The 14,350-nt window shown below is 50.1% G+C and overlaps 1 protein-coding gene across 2 annotated transcripts in view; it reads left to right on the top strand.

The window, feature by feature from the left end:
* The window catches only part of MYO15B (myosin XVB), a 38,503-nt gene that overhangs the window by 22,071 nt on the left and 2,082 nt on the right, over positions 1-14,350 (top strand). For both annotated transcript variants that reach the window (XM_037412076.1, XM_037412066.1), the window contains 26 exons: positions 283-507; positions 997-1,093; positions 1,435-1,581; positions 1,874-2,063; positions 2,185-2,275; positions 2,808-3,030; positions 4,553-4,665; positions 5,202-5,261; positions 5,506-5,581; positions 6,096-6,214; positions 6,457-6,575; positions 7,028-7,169; positions 7,306-7,417; positions 7,744-7,910; positions 8,169-8,281; positions 8,389-8,452; positions 8,698-8,770; positions 9,153-9,229; positions 9,601-9,677; positions 10,198-10,328; positions 10,951-11,045; positions 11,341-11,418; positions 11,769-11,877; positions 12,230-12,378; positions 12,796-12,923; positions 13,910-14,043. In XM_037412076.1, coding sequence (XP_037267973.1) covers positions 283-507; positions 997-1,093; positions 1,435-1,581; positions 1,874-2,063; positions 2,185-2,275; positions 2,808-3,030; positions 4,553-4,665; positions 5,202-5,261; positions 5,506-5,581; positions 6,096-6,214; positions 6,457-6,575; positions 7,028-7,169; positions 7,306-7,417; positions 7,744-7,910; positions 8,169-8,281; positions 8,389-8,452; positions 8,698-8,770; positions 9,153-9,229; positions 9,601-9,677; positions 10,198-10,328; positions 10,951-11,045; positions 11,341-11,418; positions 11,769-11,877; positions 12,230-12,378; positions 12,796-12,923; positions 13,910-14,043 — 3,109 coding nt within the window. The remainder of the gene's footprint in view (positions 1-282; positions 508-996; positions 1,094-1,434; positions 1,582-1,873; positions 2,064-2,184; positions 2,276-2,807; positions 3,031-4,552; positions 4,666-5,201; positions 5,262-5,505; positions 5,582-6,095; positions 6,215-6,456; positions 6,576-7,027; positions 7,170-7,305; positions 7,418-7,743; positions 7,911-8,168; positions 8,282-8,388; positions 8,453-8,697; positions 8,771-9,152; positions 9,230-9,600; positions 9,678-10,197; positions 10,329-10,950; positions 11,046-11,340; positions 11,419-11,768; positions 11,878-12,229; positions 12,379-12,795; positions 12,924-13,909; positions 14,044-14,350) is intronic.

The following is a 14,350-nucleotide window of genomic DNA, read 5'->3' on the forward strand; positions in this document are numbered from 1 at the left end:
TACAGGTGCGGATTTGTGGTGTTCTGCTTTCTGTACAAAGCCTTTTGAGTGCATGGAGGTCCTAGGCTATCTCACTGGTAGCTGAATATTTGGGCTGTTGTTAGGAGCTCTGCCTACTTGGATAGGTGGGAGCAGACTCCCTGGGCATGCCTTGTCCATAACACTGGAAAATCTGCAGTGGACTATGTAGATGTTCTGTGATTACCAGTGAAAGAATGGGACAGCCTGACTGGTGTTTTTATGTAGCCTAGAGCTCATGGACATTGCAATTCCTTTCTTCAGGCCCAGCAGATGACCCTCCAAGCTATAAGCATTTCCCAGCAACAGCAGCAGCAGCAGCAACAGCAGCGGTGGAAACAGCCTCTTGAGAACTCAAGGCCAAGAGACCCAAGTCCACCACAAACCCGAGCCCCAGCACCAGCCACTTCTCCAAAACCCAAGAAGCCTCCGAGCAGCCAGAATGCTGCACCACCACCAAAAGCTCCAGAATTGCCAGCAGAAGAACCGGTATGAGAAACAAAAAGGGGTGGTGAATTTGGTTTGAATTTCATGGTTTGTATTTGCTCTGCTTCCCTTCCAGTGTGGCAGTGGTTTGGCAGAGTGGAGAACAGAGCTAAGCTTACCTAGGATACTGTGGCATTTCAAACTCTGCTTGCTGAATTAAGACACAGGATCAAACCTTAGTGACATTAGCTCTGTGGAGGTTTGGCTGCAGTGTTGGCCCATTAATTCCCAGCTGATCTAAATTTTTCCACAGGAAAATTAATCTCTCAGTTCTTTATTTTCCAGCAAGCTGTCTTGGACCTCTAACATACTGCTCCTTCTCTGCACTTGGTTGATGATTCCTTGGGTGATAGACTGATCTCTTAGGACACTGCCAGATGGGGAGAAGTTCTAGATCAGAACTTGGCGAGGGAAGATCACCTCTGAACTTAAGAGCACTATGGAGGTATCTGCTGGCTAGTGCTAACTAACTGTGTTGTGAATTTCTCACAGGTTTACGACTACACGGTAGACCAGTTCTCCAGCAGTGAAGATGATGATTCTCCTCGGGAAACCTTCCAGCAGAAGAGAGCATATTTTCAGAAAATGGGTGAGTGTTTACCACTTTGGGAATTTCACTCATCATAATACCTTGTTCTGCAGCCTCCTTGGCGTAACAAGGCATTCTTGTCTCCCTGTCTGGAACCCAACTAATCCCTGCAGGAGCTGGTAGTGCTGTGTGCAGCAGGAGGTTTTGGTGCCTGACTGCAGTTCAGATTGTGAAGTGTTATGTTGCCAGTTTTGTAGAAATCTTTGGGCTTGTGACTGTCACACACTCTTTTGCCTCTAGAAAGCATTGGCTTCTGCTGACTGATGAAAGGGTGGAACTATGCCGTTAATGCTAGGTTTTGGGTGTGGTTTCAACTAGCTCAGATCCCTCTTTCTATGCAGGAGAGCAACATATCCGAGTGAAGAAAGTCAGGCCTCCTTCCAAAATCTGGACCCCTCCAGCAAATCCCCAGCCAAAGCAGGAGGAGGAGAAGGAAGAGGAGCAGGAGAAGAGGAAAGAAGAGAAGCCTAGCCCTAAAACAGAGGCAGGTAAGATGCTGTGCAGTGGTGACCCAGGCAGGCTTATCAGCAGGAACTTTCCAGGACAATCAGGCCAGGATACAGCCAGAGGAGGAAAGGATCTGGCTTTTCTGGGAATCTGCATCTTGATGGGAGAGGAGAGAGAGAAAGGCCTGAGCTTTGGGAAGTGGGATCCCAAAGCAAGGCAGTGGAAGGCTATGGCCAGTCAGCCTAGGTGTGAAAGAGAGGGATCTTCAAATGAAATAAAGGACTTTTCCTGTGTCTTTGCTGGTCTCTTGGTTAAAGCTGTCATCCCCAATAGCTCCTGCTCCCCCTTTGCCACCTTCTGAGCCAAACACAATAAAGCAGACACCAAAAGTGAAGAAGGAGCCACCGGTAGTGAAGCCTTCAGGCCCTGAGTCACGGCGTGCACCCAGCCGGGAGATCGGCAACATCATCAAAATGTACCAGAGCAGGCCAGCTCCTGAGCCGCAGCCCATTGAGCCCGTCAGGTGAGAGAGCGGGATCCACCTGGGTGGGCAGGAATGAGATGAGTGGGACAGCATCCCAGCACTGCCACATGGCCACAACCCCTCTGCACCCCCTGTAACTGTGTTCCCCATTTCCTTGCAGGAGAGTGTCCAAGCCATTTATAAAGAAGAATGACCCTAAAAATGAAGCTCTGGCTAAGCTGGGAATGATGAACCTCCCATCATCCAAATCTGTGAGTTCTGTGCTCTCCGGTCACCTTAAGAGCTCAGCAGAAAGAGCCTCTATATCCAGTCTCCAACAGGTTGGGAGCTACCTGGTAGTGCAGTAGCAGCCAGGTGATTTCTTGTTGGGTTACTAGCTAGCTATGAGCTCACACCATGGTGCTGCCCATCCTAGACTGGGTTTCAATCTACAAAGTCACTTGAGGTCCTGAAGAAAAGGCTTTGGAGCAGCAAGTCCTTTTGTGGTATGTTTAGGGCTGATCTGGAAGCAAGCAGCTCATGTTCCTCTCCTTTGGCACCAAGGTCTTGGCCCATTAATGTCTTTTTCCCCTTCTCAACTGGAGGCTTCAATCTCAAATACTTGATTCTCTGCACCTGAGTTTGGTTGTAGTGTGTTGATTTCAAGGTCCTGGTATCCCTGTTCACCTAGAGCTTGCTTGCAGGATTCGACTGCTGCCCTAGGGATGGCTTATAACAGCAGTGTCAGGACAGAGCACAGTAACGCAGAGGATGACTGGGTCAAATGATTTTGTTATCTTGCAGCCACCCTCCCTGCCACAGGAGAAGAAAACACCTCCACCACTCAAGCCCAAGCCAGGCTCAGCTTCCACGTCTATCAAGGAGAAGCAGTTGCCTCTCCTGTCCGTCTTCAGCCAGGAGAGCACCCCACCAGGTTCCCAGGCACCATCTTCTCCCCCTTCTCCCCCACCACTGCCTTTGACTCTCCTGCCTGGGAACCAAGGCTGGCAGGAATCCACAGGGAAGGGTGAGTATTGACTTTACCCGAGTGGGATTTGGTGAGTGGGGGGCAGGGAGGGGATGTGGTTGGGATCAGCCCAGTGGCTTGGGAGAGTCACAGCACATGTTCTGTCATCGGCCACCTGGCCAAAGACTTGCGTGGGCTGTGTGAAATCAGAGAGACTGTCATAGTTCTAGTCTGGCCCAGTAATCAGCATGGCATTTCCCAGCTCTAACTCTTCCCTTTCCTCCCAGTGCAGTGCAGTGCAGACTGTCAGGCACAGATGATGGAGGGGCTGGGTTTGTCTGAAAAACATAGCTAAAAGCAGAAAGGACCTTTGGGCTACAGCTTTATCAAGGTCCAGTTCACAATACATTTTATTGCCTACCTGAAGCATAGTTACTTTGTCAAAGGTGTGATTCAACAGATGGACTTTAGACCAGGGAGGAATGGGAAGCCAGGTAGTTTACTATCCAGATTGCCTGGAGGGACCTTGGAGACAGGCTGAGGAATGAGGGAATGTGTCCCAGAGGGAGAATGAGAGCCTGGGACACCTTGTACATTGGCCACATAAAGAGTCTCACATAAAGATGCTGCCCACCTGAAAAAATGGCATAGCTATTGCTTCTCAGCAGTAGTTTAGAAGTGTTACTCAGTCTTAGGTTTTGCCTCTGAATTTCAGTGGGAGCTTGGAGCCATAATTCATTTTGTACTTCCCTGCTATTTTGGATACATTTACCAATGTATTTCAAGCTGTTTAAAACTCTCATCAGCATCACATTTTTTAACATGCAAGGCACAGTCAGCCAAACACATTACTGAAGGACTCCATCATGCAGCAGCTTCCCTGGTATAAAAGAATTTCCCTGTTTCACCCCCCCTCTCTGTGAAAGTCCCGTGAAAGTAAATCAAACTAACTGAATTAGCCTAAAAAATCCCTATGTGCTTTTGAATAGGGATATAGAAACAGCTGAACCATGGGATCTACCATGTTTCTTGTCTATGAATTCTGAAGATTTGAAAGTTGGGAGTGCTTAAATGAAGACATTCCTACCTCATAAAGCAATGCCTTTGAATGGCTGCCTTCAAACTGAGCCTGTCATGCTCCTGCAGAGAGAAAATCCAGTGCAAGTACTGGTTGCCTTGTACCAGAACTTTTTAGCCTGCAAGCTCACAGGAGAATTTTTATGTCTTTATGAAACCCTTAACAGCCTTTTTATAATGAAGTGAAACTTGTGTCTTCAACCTGAAGCACAGTGGTAGTATTTTGCCTGGGACACTGTGGTCCCTATCTCTGGAGTGTCTGTATTGTGAGCGTTGAACTTTGTGGCTACTACAGCAAGTATAAACGCTATCAGAAATGCTGGTACTTAGACGCCGACTGTTCTGTGCATGCATTCACATTAGCTGATCACTGACCTTCAAGAGGGCTCCTGACAGTAATCTTCAGTCAGGCATGTGGTACTGTCCCCTTCCTCTTGGTAGGTCTTTGGCAGGTGGGAAGGTGATTCAGCAAAACCCAATTTAACTGCTCTTTCTCCTCACACAGACTCTGCTGTAACAGTAGAAGATGATGGTATCAAGACCCAGCTGTTCAAGCTCACTACCAGTGTCAGCTTTTCCTATGTCAACCCTGCCTGGAAAATCTTTCTGCGCAAAGAGGTACAGATCATTAGCTGAGGGCTGGCTATGGTGGGAGGGAACTGGTCCCACATTTGGTTAAAATAATTTTTTGTCATAGGCAGCCAGTCTGATATAAAAGCACAAAGATAGTTGTGGGAGGAGGTCACATGAGACAGGAGTCAGAGGCAGGGAAGCATCTCAAAGGGGATCCGGGTCCTACTCTGCCTTACTGGCTCTTGTGTTTCAGTTTCCTTGCTTGTCCTTTCCTTTCTCTATAAAGCACTGAGAAATCTACAAATAAAGTAAATTTGTTGTTACCTGGTGCTTTCCTATTAAAATAATACAAATGTGTTTAAAATCAAGTGTTGGAGAGTGCACTGAACTCACCAGGGTTCATCCCATGGTCTCACCACTTTACTTTTGGTCCTTCACTCCTGGTCTTTCTGTTCACATTCACGGTGTCTTTTCCTTGCCTGTCCTTGGGGATGAATTAACTTCTTTCTGGCAGTGGAGCTATTTCTGAAACATCTGGAAACATCTGTAACATCATTGTTGTTTTTATCCTCCTCTCACAGGTGTTTTACCCCAAAGAAAATTTCAGTCACCCTTATTGTCTGAACTTGCTGTGTGAACAGGTATGTACTGGTGTATGACTCAAGGCCTGTCGTCTCTCTGGGGACAAAACACTCCGTAATTACATTGCACAAATTGCCTTTGCTTCTGCATATCCCTAGCAGTGATGGCCTCTCCTCCAGGTCCGTTCAGTGAAGCCCCTGTTCACTCCTCTCTGAAACTCAGTCTGTTTAATAGCTTTGGATACTCCAGCATAATCAGATGTGGTCTTTTCAGTGGAAGCCTCTCCGTTTCCTTCCTTTGCAGATCATGCGTGACACTTTCTCTGATTCCTGCTTTCGGATCTCCAGGGAAGAGAAGCGCAAGATGAAAGACCTGCTAAGTAATTAACAGCCCCATCATCCCTTCCTCCCTGTGCCCATCCCAGATTTTGATTTGAAATGAGAAACCATCCTCCAAGCCCTTTCAGGCAGGACTTAGGGCAGAGGAGGAATGTTTGTCACTGCAGCAAGCAAGCACATTTGTGTGTGCTGTATAGTGCAGTGTAGGAATGTTTGTTTACTCTAAATGGCCAGAAAATTGCCCTGAAATTTCTCTGGGCCAGAAAAACTTAGTTCTGGTATGTTTATTGTGGGAAGAGGAAACTGAAGCCCAAGGATGGAATTTTGAGTTGCCTTAAAATCCAACTGTCGTATTTGACAAGAGCTCCATGGAGAGGGGGAGAGAAAATAGTAGTAGACTGGTGTGTGCAAAATAATTTGGTATCCTTTCGCCTCTGCATGTTGTTTGCTGCACTGTAATCACTGAGGGGGACTGGTGTGAATGAGTCCCTGGCCAGAGGGAGACTTGGCCATCTCTGTCTTACTAAGAAAGTATCTGTTTTGTAACCCTGGTAGTGGAGTTCCGGGTTGGCAACAATGTCCAGTCCATTCAGGAGGATGCGATAAAGAAGAGAATTGTACTGGCTGCTCGGGATAACTGGGCTAACTATTTCTCTCGCCTCTTCCCAGTTCATGTGAGTCTTAATTTTCTCAAGACCTTGGGCTTGCTTTAGCTGTGTGGCTTTAGTTCACCTGGGATCTCTTTCTGTCTCCCTGCCTGGCCACACATCAGTCATTCTTCTGTGCCTTATGTACTTCTCTGGGTTTGACACCTCTGTCAGCCCAGGTCCTCCTTCATGGTCATGTGGTAGCATCTTCTTCCCCTGCTGCATCCTGTCCAGATGCTTTGATGCTCTCTGCTGCACTTCTCTTACAGGGGGAAGGGGGAAGCGATGTCCAGATCCTGGGTGTTTCTCACCGGGGCTTGCGGCTGCTGAAGGTGGTGAAAGCAGCTGGCTATAATCCTGAACACCTGAAGATTCTTCACAGCTACAGGTGAGCAAAAGGACACTAGTTGCTGCAGGATAATTTGTCACTTGCAGGATGCTTTCAGAGTGTTAGGAGGCAAACTGAGTGAGCTGAATATTCCCTGGTTGTGCTGTGCTATCTAGGATTGTCCTAAGCTAGTTGTGACTCACGGACCCTCCTTCTAATGAGTTTGGCCATTCCCTTTCCTTCTATCTTGTGCTTTGCTTACGCTATGTGAGTGCTAGGTGAGAGTCAGCTCCACACACGTCATCACAAGACAGGTCCTCAGAGTGGTGTGGTGAAAGCCATGAGCAGCCTATGGTGCTGTTACTGTTGTAACACAGTGCTGGTGAAAGGCCACCCTCTGGAGCATGCTGAGGCCTGTCTCCGTTTTCAGTCCTTGGAATGAGCTCCCACCCCCATGAGCTGCGTCCTTAGCTCTGGCAGAAGGAGCCTGAGGATGAAGGCCGTGTTCTCAGCTTTGCAGATGTGCTGTCAGTGGAACTGAAGGGCAACAATGCCCTGGAGTTCTCCCTGAAGACAGAGCAGCTCTTCCTGCGTTCTCCAAAGGCTCTGTGCATCAAGGCCATGGTGGAACTCTTCCTCCAGGAGCTGAGGCAGGTGAGGGAGTGGCTGCAGTGCAGTAGGGAATGGTGGTTTCCCACCTGGACCTGAGAGTGTCCATGGGATGAAATGGTCTGAGTCCTTCACATCCTAGGGATGAGATTTGACCCCCCCCCTGTCGCTTTTTCCCCAGGATGCCAACTACGTTGTTGCTCTGCGCAGCTACATCGTGGATGACAAGAGCCTTCTTAGCTTCAAGAAGGGTGACCTCATTGAGTTACTGCCCATGCAGGGCATGGAGCCAGGTGAGGGAATTTGTTGAGATTTGCAGGAAAGGTGGGGACTGCGTCCAAGGGCCTGCTGGACCCATGGTGCCCAGATGCTCTACATGCTGCTGTTGAGTAAACCAGAGGAAAGCAGGCTGTGAAGGGCTGGCACAGCCAGCATTTAGCTCTGCCACTCTCTGACGGCAGCCCACCTTGTTCCAGCTGCCACAGTTATAGGGGATGTTATCATAGGAGGCGGGAAAACCTAGTCAGTCTGATGCTCTCCTTTGCTGCTAGAATGCTTGACTGCTCGTTTCTCTTGGTAACTGCCATGGTTCCAGGCTTTTTCTCCCTTGTTTCTGTAGGCTGGCAGTTCGGCTCCACTGGTGGCCGCTGTGGTATTTTCCCCACCAGCTTGGTGCAATTGGCCGCAGCCCCTGATTACCTCAGCACCAGCATGGGGAGATGTGGAGGGTGGCAGAAGAGCGTGCAAGCTTCCCCAGAGAGCAGGAACACTAGCAGGGAGGTGACGGTGAGTTATCCTTGGGGAAGTTCTAGGGGCATATGGCTGAGCTCTCTGGAAGCTGCCAGGGTGGGTCCATGGCCCGGGTAGCATCTGACCTCCTAGGCTAGAGGGAAGATGACTGCTTAAGCCTTGCAGATGGAGACCTCAAATACTGTCATAGTGGGAAGGGGAGGCACCACACACAGATGAGGTCTGGCAGGTGAGAATATGCGCTGCAGTTCCTCAGCTGACTTTTTAGGGTGGGTTTGGGGGCTGTCCCTGCAGAGCTCTGTTCCCAGCCTGACATCAGAACCCAACAGCATCATGCTAGTCCCTGCTGGTGATCATTATACCATGATGGACTTCGCTATAGCCTACTTCCGAGATGCTCAGTCCACGTGAGTAGGCTGTGGTCCTTTCTGAACAGGCATACATATGGCCTGACACACACCAAGCCGTATCTAGGGATATTTCTTGGATTGTATGTTCCCTCTCCTCTGTCTAGGCAGGGATTGAAGGGGACATCTGCTGAAAAGAAGAGTGTAGCTGACCTGGTCCAGCACACTAAGGTGAGCCCAGTCTCTCCCCATGGCTACAGCCAGAATCCCAGCTCCAGTATTGTCTCTGGCTTTGTCCCCACATAGCGACAATGCAGAGAGCAGACCCTTGGCTGCAGTCTCTGGAGAAGTGTAGGTGCCCCTTAGTCTTCAGTGCTACCTGCAAGATACTGGGAGCTTGTGTCTTCTTGTGAAGGCTGCAGCACAGCTCTGTGCAATCTGCCTCCCCAGTTTACCCTTGTATTCTGGCCCTGTAGGTCCCAATCCAGGCATCTTTGCTCCGGTACTCTGACAGTGAGCTGAACGAGCTTGCTACAAAGAACTTCAAGAGTAAGTACCTCCCTAGGACACGATACCACAGAGGCTGGAGCGGGGGTGAGTGGGATGGCCTTGGTGGCCACACATGGGCACACGGGCCCCAGGGCAGGGAATGAAGACTGTGAAAGGAGAGCTCCTTCTAAGGCATTTCTGCAGCTAATAACCACCTGTGTCCATACTGAAAGTGTCCAACAAAATGCACTTTGCCTTGAGTAAAAAGTGTCCAAGAACACACCCTGCCTGGGCTGATGTCCCACTGACCACATGTGTCCAATGCAAGTCTTGTAATAGCCTGTGAGAGGCAGAAAAGCTTTTAGGACATTTTCTAGTCTACTGCCTGCCGTGTGGCAGGATCACCTCTGCTTAGACCCGAACACTAGCTTTTGCTTTGCAGCTCTGATGCGGTTCATGGGAGATCAACCGAAACTCAAGAACCAGAATGAGGCTGAATGCATCTATGAAATCCTTCAGGTTTGTGACCTTCCCCTGGGCAAGGTGCTGAAGCACTGATGGGAATGAAGGGCCAAGACCTCGCTGGGAAGGGCGAGGGCAGGGAGAGTCATAATGCAACCTCCTACGAGAGAAAGGGAGCAGAAATGGAAAGGCTGATTAAAAAACATGGCAGGGAGGGGTTGCATGTAAATGGATCACTGCCTGGATGAGAGCACAACCAGCCTCTCCTTCTTTGGGCTAGATAACACTGGAGACCAGGGGCTGCAACACCCAAACTTTAAGCCAAATTGACAGAGCTCTGGAGCTGGGAGAGAGAGGGCACAGAGATGACCTCAGGCCTCTCTGATGCTCTCTTCCCATCTCTGATGCTGTCTTCTCTCCAAATGCAGCTGTGCAAGGAGAAGGAGAGCTTCCATGATGAGGTCTACTGCCAGGTCATCAAACAGGTCACCCACAACCCGAGCCAGTGAGTACCAGCACCTTCCGATCCTGTGCGTGCACAGCCTGGGGGGAACCCTCTGCCTCACTGCATGGACACCAGTTGCTGAGCACTCAGGAAATCAAGCCAGTCACTGGGTTTGGCATTTTCACTTCAATGGATGTTTGTCTTTGTATTTCTGGCTGCTGATACATCTGGGCCGTGGTAAACATTCCTGGTAGCTCCTGGTAGTGGTGCTGGTCAGAGCCCCAATTTCCTCATCACAGCCCAAGGGAACTGACACAACAGTTAGGGACTGGCTTGACCCCACGCTGCCCTGCGATACAGCAGCAGTGGCATCAGAGTAGCTTTGACTGTTCCCTTTCTTTGTTTGCTGTTAGAATAACTGAATCAATCCCTTCCTCAGCATAAGAAACCTATGACCAAGTGCTGCCACCTCATTTTCTGCCACCTGCCATAGATGTTCAAAAGGACAGAGGCTCGCTTTGAGCTGCCTGGTGTAGGAATTATCTTATTGCAAGTGCCCACAGTTCTTTCTGTTCTACAGGGACAGCGTGCTGCGTGGTTGGTTGCTCCTAAACCTGCTAACTGGGTACTTCCTCCCTTCTAACATCCTGATGCCCTATGCCACCAAATTTCTGCAGCTAGCCAGCAGCGATCCATCTAGCACCCACCAGGGTATGACTGTTTCTGTGTCCTGTAAAATAAACGTCTGCCCCCTTGTTACTAAGGCCCAGTAGTCAAGGAAAGAAGACAGGATCCAGGTGGGGACATGGGTCCAGTGGGAAAATCTCTCTTATGCTGTTAGGCAGGAGAAATGAGCGGGGTACCAAGGGAGCTGAGCCTGCAGGCAAGAGTCAGCGGTCAGCTTTGTGTCTCTAGTCTTTCTCTTTGCAGAGGTTATTTCCCATTGCATCTTTGCCCAGGCAAGGTGGAATTGTGTCTCAGAAGCTTAGCTTAGCCCTGTGGCTTGGGCCCAGTTTGACAGCTAGACCCTGGGGGAAAGGCAGTCTGTGATCTTCCAGGGTCATCAGCTCTGAGGTATTTGGGTTGGAATCCTGTCAGCGAAGAGGGTTCTAGTTCTCCCACCCTGTCATGCCCCTGTACTCCTGCTGTCTGGGGCTGGCCTCTCATGATCTGGATGTGTCCTGGCAGAGTGGGAGATGAGGTCAAGTCTTTTTGCTCTCCTAGCAGCAGCCTTGGGTTAAATTCAACACAGCCAGGATGACCCAGCACCACAGGACACAATGCTTATTCCTCTGTTTGGCTCGGCACACGAAGCTTTTTCTTTCTCCGGCAGATATAGCCAAGATCTGTCAGAGCAACCTGCGGAAAAATTTCATGTATGGGGGCCGTCGCCACCTTCCTTTCCCGGTGGAGATAGAGGCATTGCTGGTATTGAGGGGCAGAGAAGTGGGGATACTGGGAAGAGAGGGAGGGCAGGGGCTTGCCGGGAGGTGCTACGTGCAGTGTTTTACAGGGGCGGTTAGTGTTCCAAGAAAGGAAATGAAGCGTGTGTCTGCAAGGGGATTGGGAGGTGCCATGCCATGGAGTAGGCAGGGATATGGGCAGGGAGGAGGCAGGTACGATGGGCAAGCAGTGGAAGGCAGAGAATGGGGATGAAGAGGGAGTGAAAATTGTGGGGCTGATGGGATCTCGCATGTCTTGCTGCCTAAAGACTGTTTTGCAGAAAGGGCACAGTGCTCGCCGGCTAGTGATACTGATGCCTGGAGGCATGGAATACCTCACTAGAATCAAGACATTCACGGTGAGTTTTCTGCTTTGAATTTTGTTGTTGATCTGGACTCTGAGCCTCACCAGGGAACTCTCTCATCTGCCAAAACTTTGGGCTTGGCCAGTGCTTCCCACAGCGCTGTGACAGTTTCCCACTCGCTTCCCAGGAATCCCTGTAGCAGCGTGTCTCTGCAGGGCTTGCACAATGCTGGGATGCCTCACCAGCTCAGAATCATGGAATCATAAAATCCTTTTTGGTTGCTGCTTTGTGCGATGGCCAGAGCCATACTGCTGCCCTCCAGCAGGCCCAGCATGTCTAACTGCTCTGGGATGCTTTCGGGCTTGCCTGGCCATGGTATTTATTTGCTTCTTTCCTTGCTTCAGGTGGCCAAGGAGCTCTTGCAGGAGATCTGTGAGCAGATGGGGGCAGGTGAACAGGAAGAGATCTGGGAATTTGTTCTTTTTGCCAGCAGGAGCAACAGCCATAATCTCGGCAAGTAGAGACTAGCATCTAGCTTTGTTCTTAAAGTGGTTTTTCCAACAGGGAGTACCACAGCTACTGTTCCAAGTAGTTCCCGCACCCTTGCTGGCTCTGGGAATGTTCCTCTTCAGCAGTTTCCCTCTGTACTAGGGTTAAGGACTGTGCCTTCTCGGGGGCTGTGTTGCTTGTTTCTGAAAGAGATGTGTCTGTCTGTGTGGGTCCGTGTCCTGTAGAATGGCTTATGCCTGGAGTTGGCAGGGCAGGGTGGCACAGAGGTGTGCAGGAAGGCTCCTGTCCCAGGCCATGGAGCTCAGCCCACTGTCTTGGCACCGAGTGACCACCCTCTCTCTGCATAAACATGTAGATAAAACTGTGAGGCCGATAAGATCGGAGGAGTATCTTCATGATTACCTGCTGGAGGACAAGTTGGTCACTGTGACTTTACGCAGGCTCATCTGGAGGACACCTCTGCACTTTGAGAATAAAATTTATACTGATGTCCATTATGGACAGGTAAGCAACAAGGCCAGTGTGTGCCACCAGGAACCTCCCTAGCAAGGGCTCCCTAGCAGGGGTGGAGTTAAGTGTAAGGGCAAAGGGCATGTCCCAAGGGAGCTGAAGAAGCGGGAGGGCTTTGGCTAATCAGCTTTGTATGCCGTTTCTGGGAATGACTAATAACTGAATTTATGGAATGCAAGGAAGGCAGTGCGCCTGGAGCCCTAGCCTATGAGCTGTTCTGTTCCAGACGTGGTTTCTGCAGTTCCGCATGCTCTTCCCAAGCCCAGAAAACCTTTGCTTTTGTGTTACCCGCCTGAGCCGGATGTGTTATCGGCAAGGTGGGATGTGGGTCTCTGCAGCCTGGCACTGCCCAGACCTGCCTGCACCCTCCGGCAGGTGTAAGACAGGCCTCTTTGCTGTGCTGTCCCTCAGGTGCAGTGGGATTACCTGAACGGCAGGATACTGCTGAGCCGCAGTAAGGAAATGGAGATCGAGGTGGGCGTTTTGGCAGTGCTCCAGCACTGGGCCAAAACAGAGCAGCAGAACTCTGTTCCCTCCAGGTATGTCTCCAGGTGGGCCTCTATCTCTGACGGCCAGTGCCACAGGGGTTAGGGGTAGGTGCCTGAATTCGTCTCTGGATGACTGAGGAATGGACAGTTCTAGAGAACATAAGCTACTAATTAACATCACTTAGTGACTGACTTCTGCCCATAATCAAGAAAATTTACCTCCTGTTCACATTCTTAATGTTGACTGTCTCTGATCCACATTTCCTTTTCTGACTCCTCCTAAGCTGAGGGTCATGAGGGTGCCGTGGGCATTTCTTTTGACTGCCATCCATGTGTCTGTAATCCCAAGGGAGCACATGAGTTTATAGCTGGGACGAATGCTCCTTTGTTCTTTCTCACAAGTCCCAGAGTTTTCAACCCTGAGCACCTGAAATTTGTAGTGAGATGCCTAGTGGGAATGAAAATGTCCCTGGTGCCGGAAAGGTTCTGTGCTGCAGCCCTGAGCTGTATTTTCATGCTCCTTCCTTCCTGTAGCCTTACAGACTTTTGACTCAGAGTCAAGGTAATGTCTCCACCAGCTCCTCTTCCAGCACCAGCAGCAGGGGGTGACGGCACAACCCTGCTGGGAATGGGGAGCTCTGTGTAGCGCTTCGGTCACACAGGAGCAAGACAGGGTTAGAGTAAGGTGGTGTTCAGCTGAGGCTGCCTGCGAAAGAAACGCCTTGTGGCTTTACTTCCAGGCTACACTCCTCGCTTGAAGAGTTGTCTCCAGAAAGGTGGGATTTCTCCCAGTGCACTAGTCAGTGGTGCACAGCCACCTTCTCTGTGGAAAATGGTGGTCTCACTGTCTGGTGTTTCCTTCCACATTACCCAGTTCAGAAACGACCTGTTGTGCCCTTCCTCTCTCCCTCCACCCTTGCCCCCAGCCATGTACTTGAAAACTGTTGCCACATCCTCTCCTTCCTCCTAATTCCCCTGGGCTGATTTTTTGATTTTAGCTGGGCAGGGGGTGGCTTAGTATCTGCTTGTTGGCACAGGGAGGAGCTGAAGGAGTACACGCCAAAGACCCTGCAGTCCTCCATCAATCCCCAGTCTCTGCAGGACCACGTTGGCATGCTGCTGAGAACCAAGCAGCCCCTCCAGCCACTGGATGCAAAAATTCAGTTCATAGGTGAGGAGACATCCAGATCTGCTTGCCTCATCTATCCTGAGCATGACAGCAGCTGCTCCGAATGCGCTTTTGGGACACTTCATGATTTTGGCAAGGATCCTTGGAGCCTGGAGTAGGCCATGACATAGCATTCCCTAGATTGGCACTTGTTCTCCAGCGTGGTGGTCATGGGAGAAGTTCCACCTCTTTTGTAGAAATCTGCAGTAGATTTTCAGAGCTCTGTGCGAGTTGTGTTTTAGTTGATATTCTGGCTGCATGTCTGTTTGCTGGTCAGAAAAAAAACCAGGGCGTCTATTCAGGCTGCTCA

This window comes from Falco rusticolus, chromosome 1 (assembly GCF_015220075.1).
Source record: "Falco rusticolus isolate bFalRus1 chromosome 1, bFalRus1.pri, whole genome shotgun sequence".
Classification (NCBI taxonomy): Eukaryota; Metazoa; Chordata; class Aves; order Falconiformes; family Falconidae; genus Falco; species Falco rusticolus.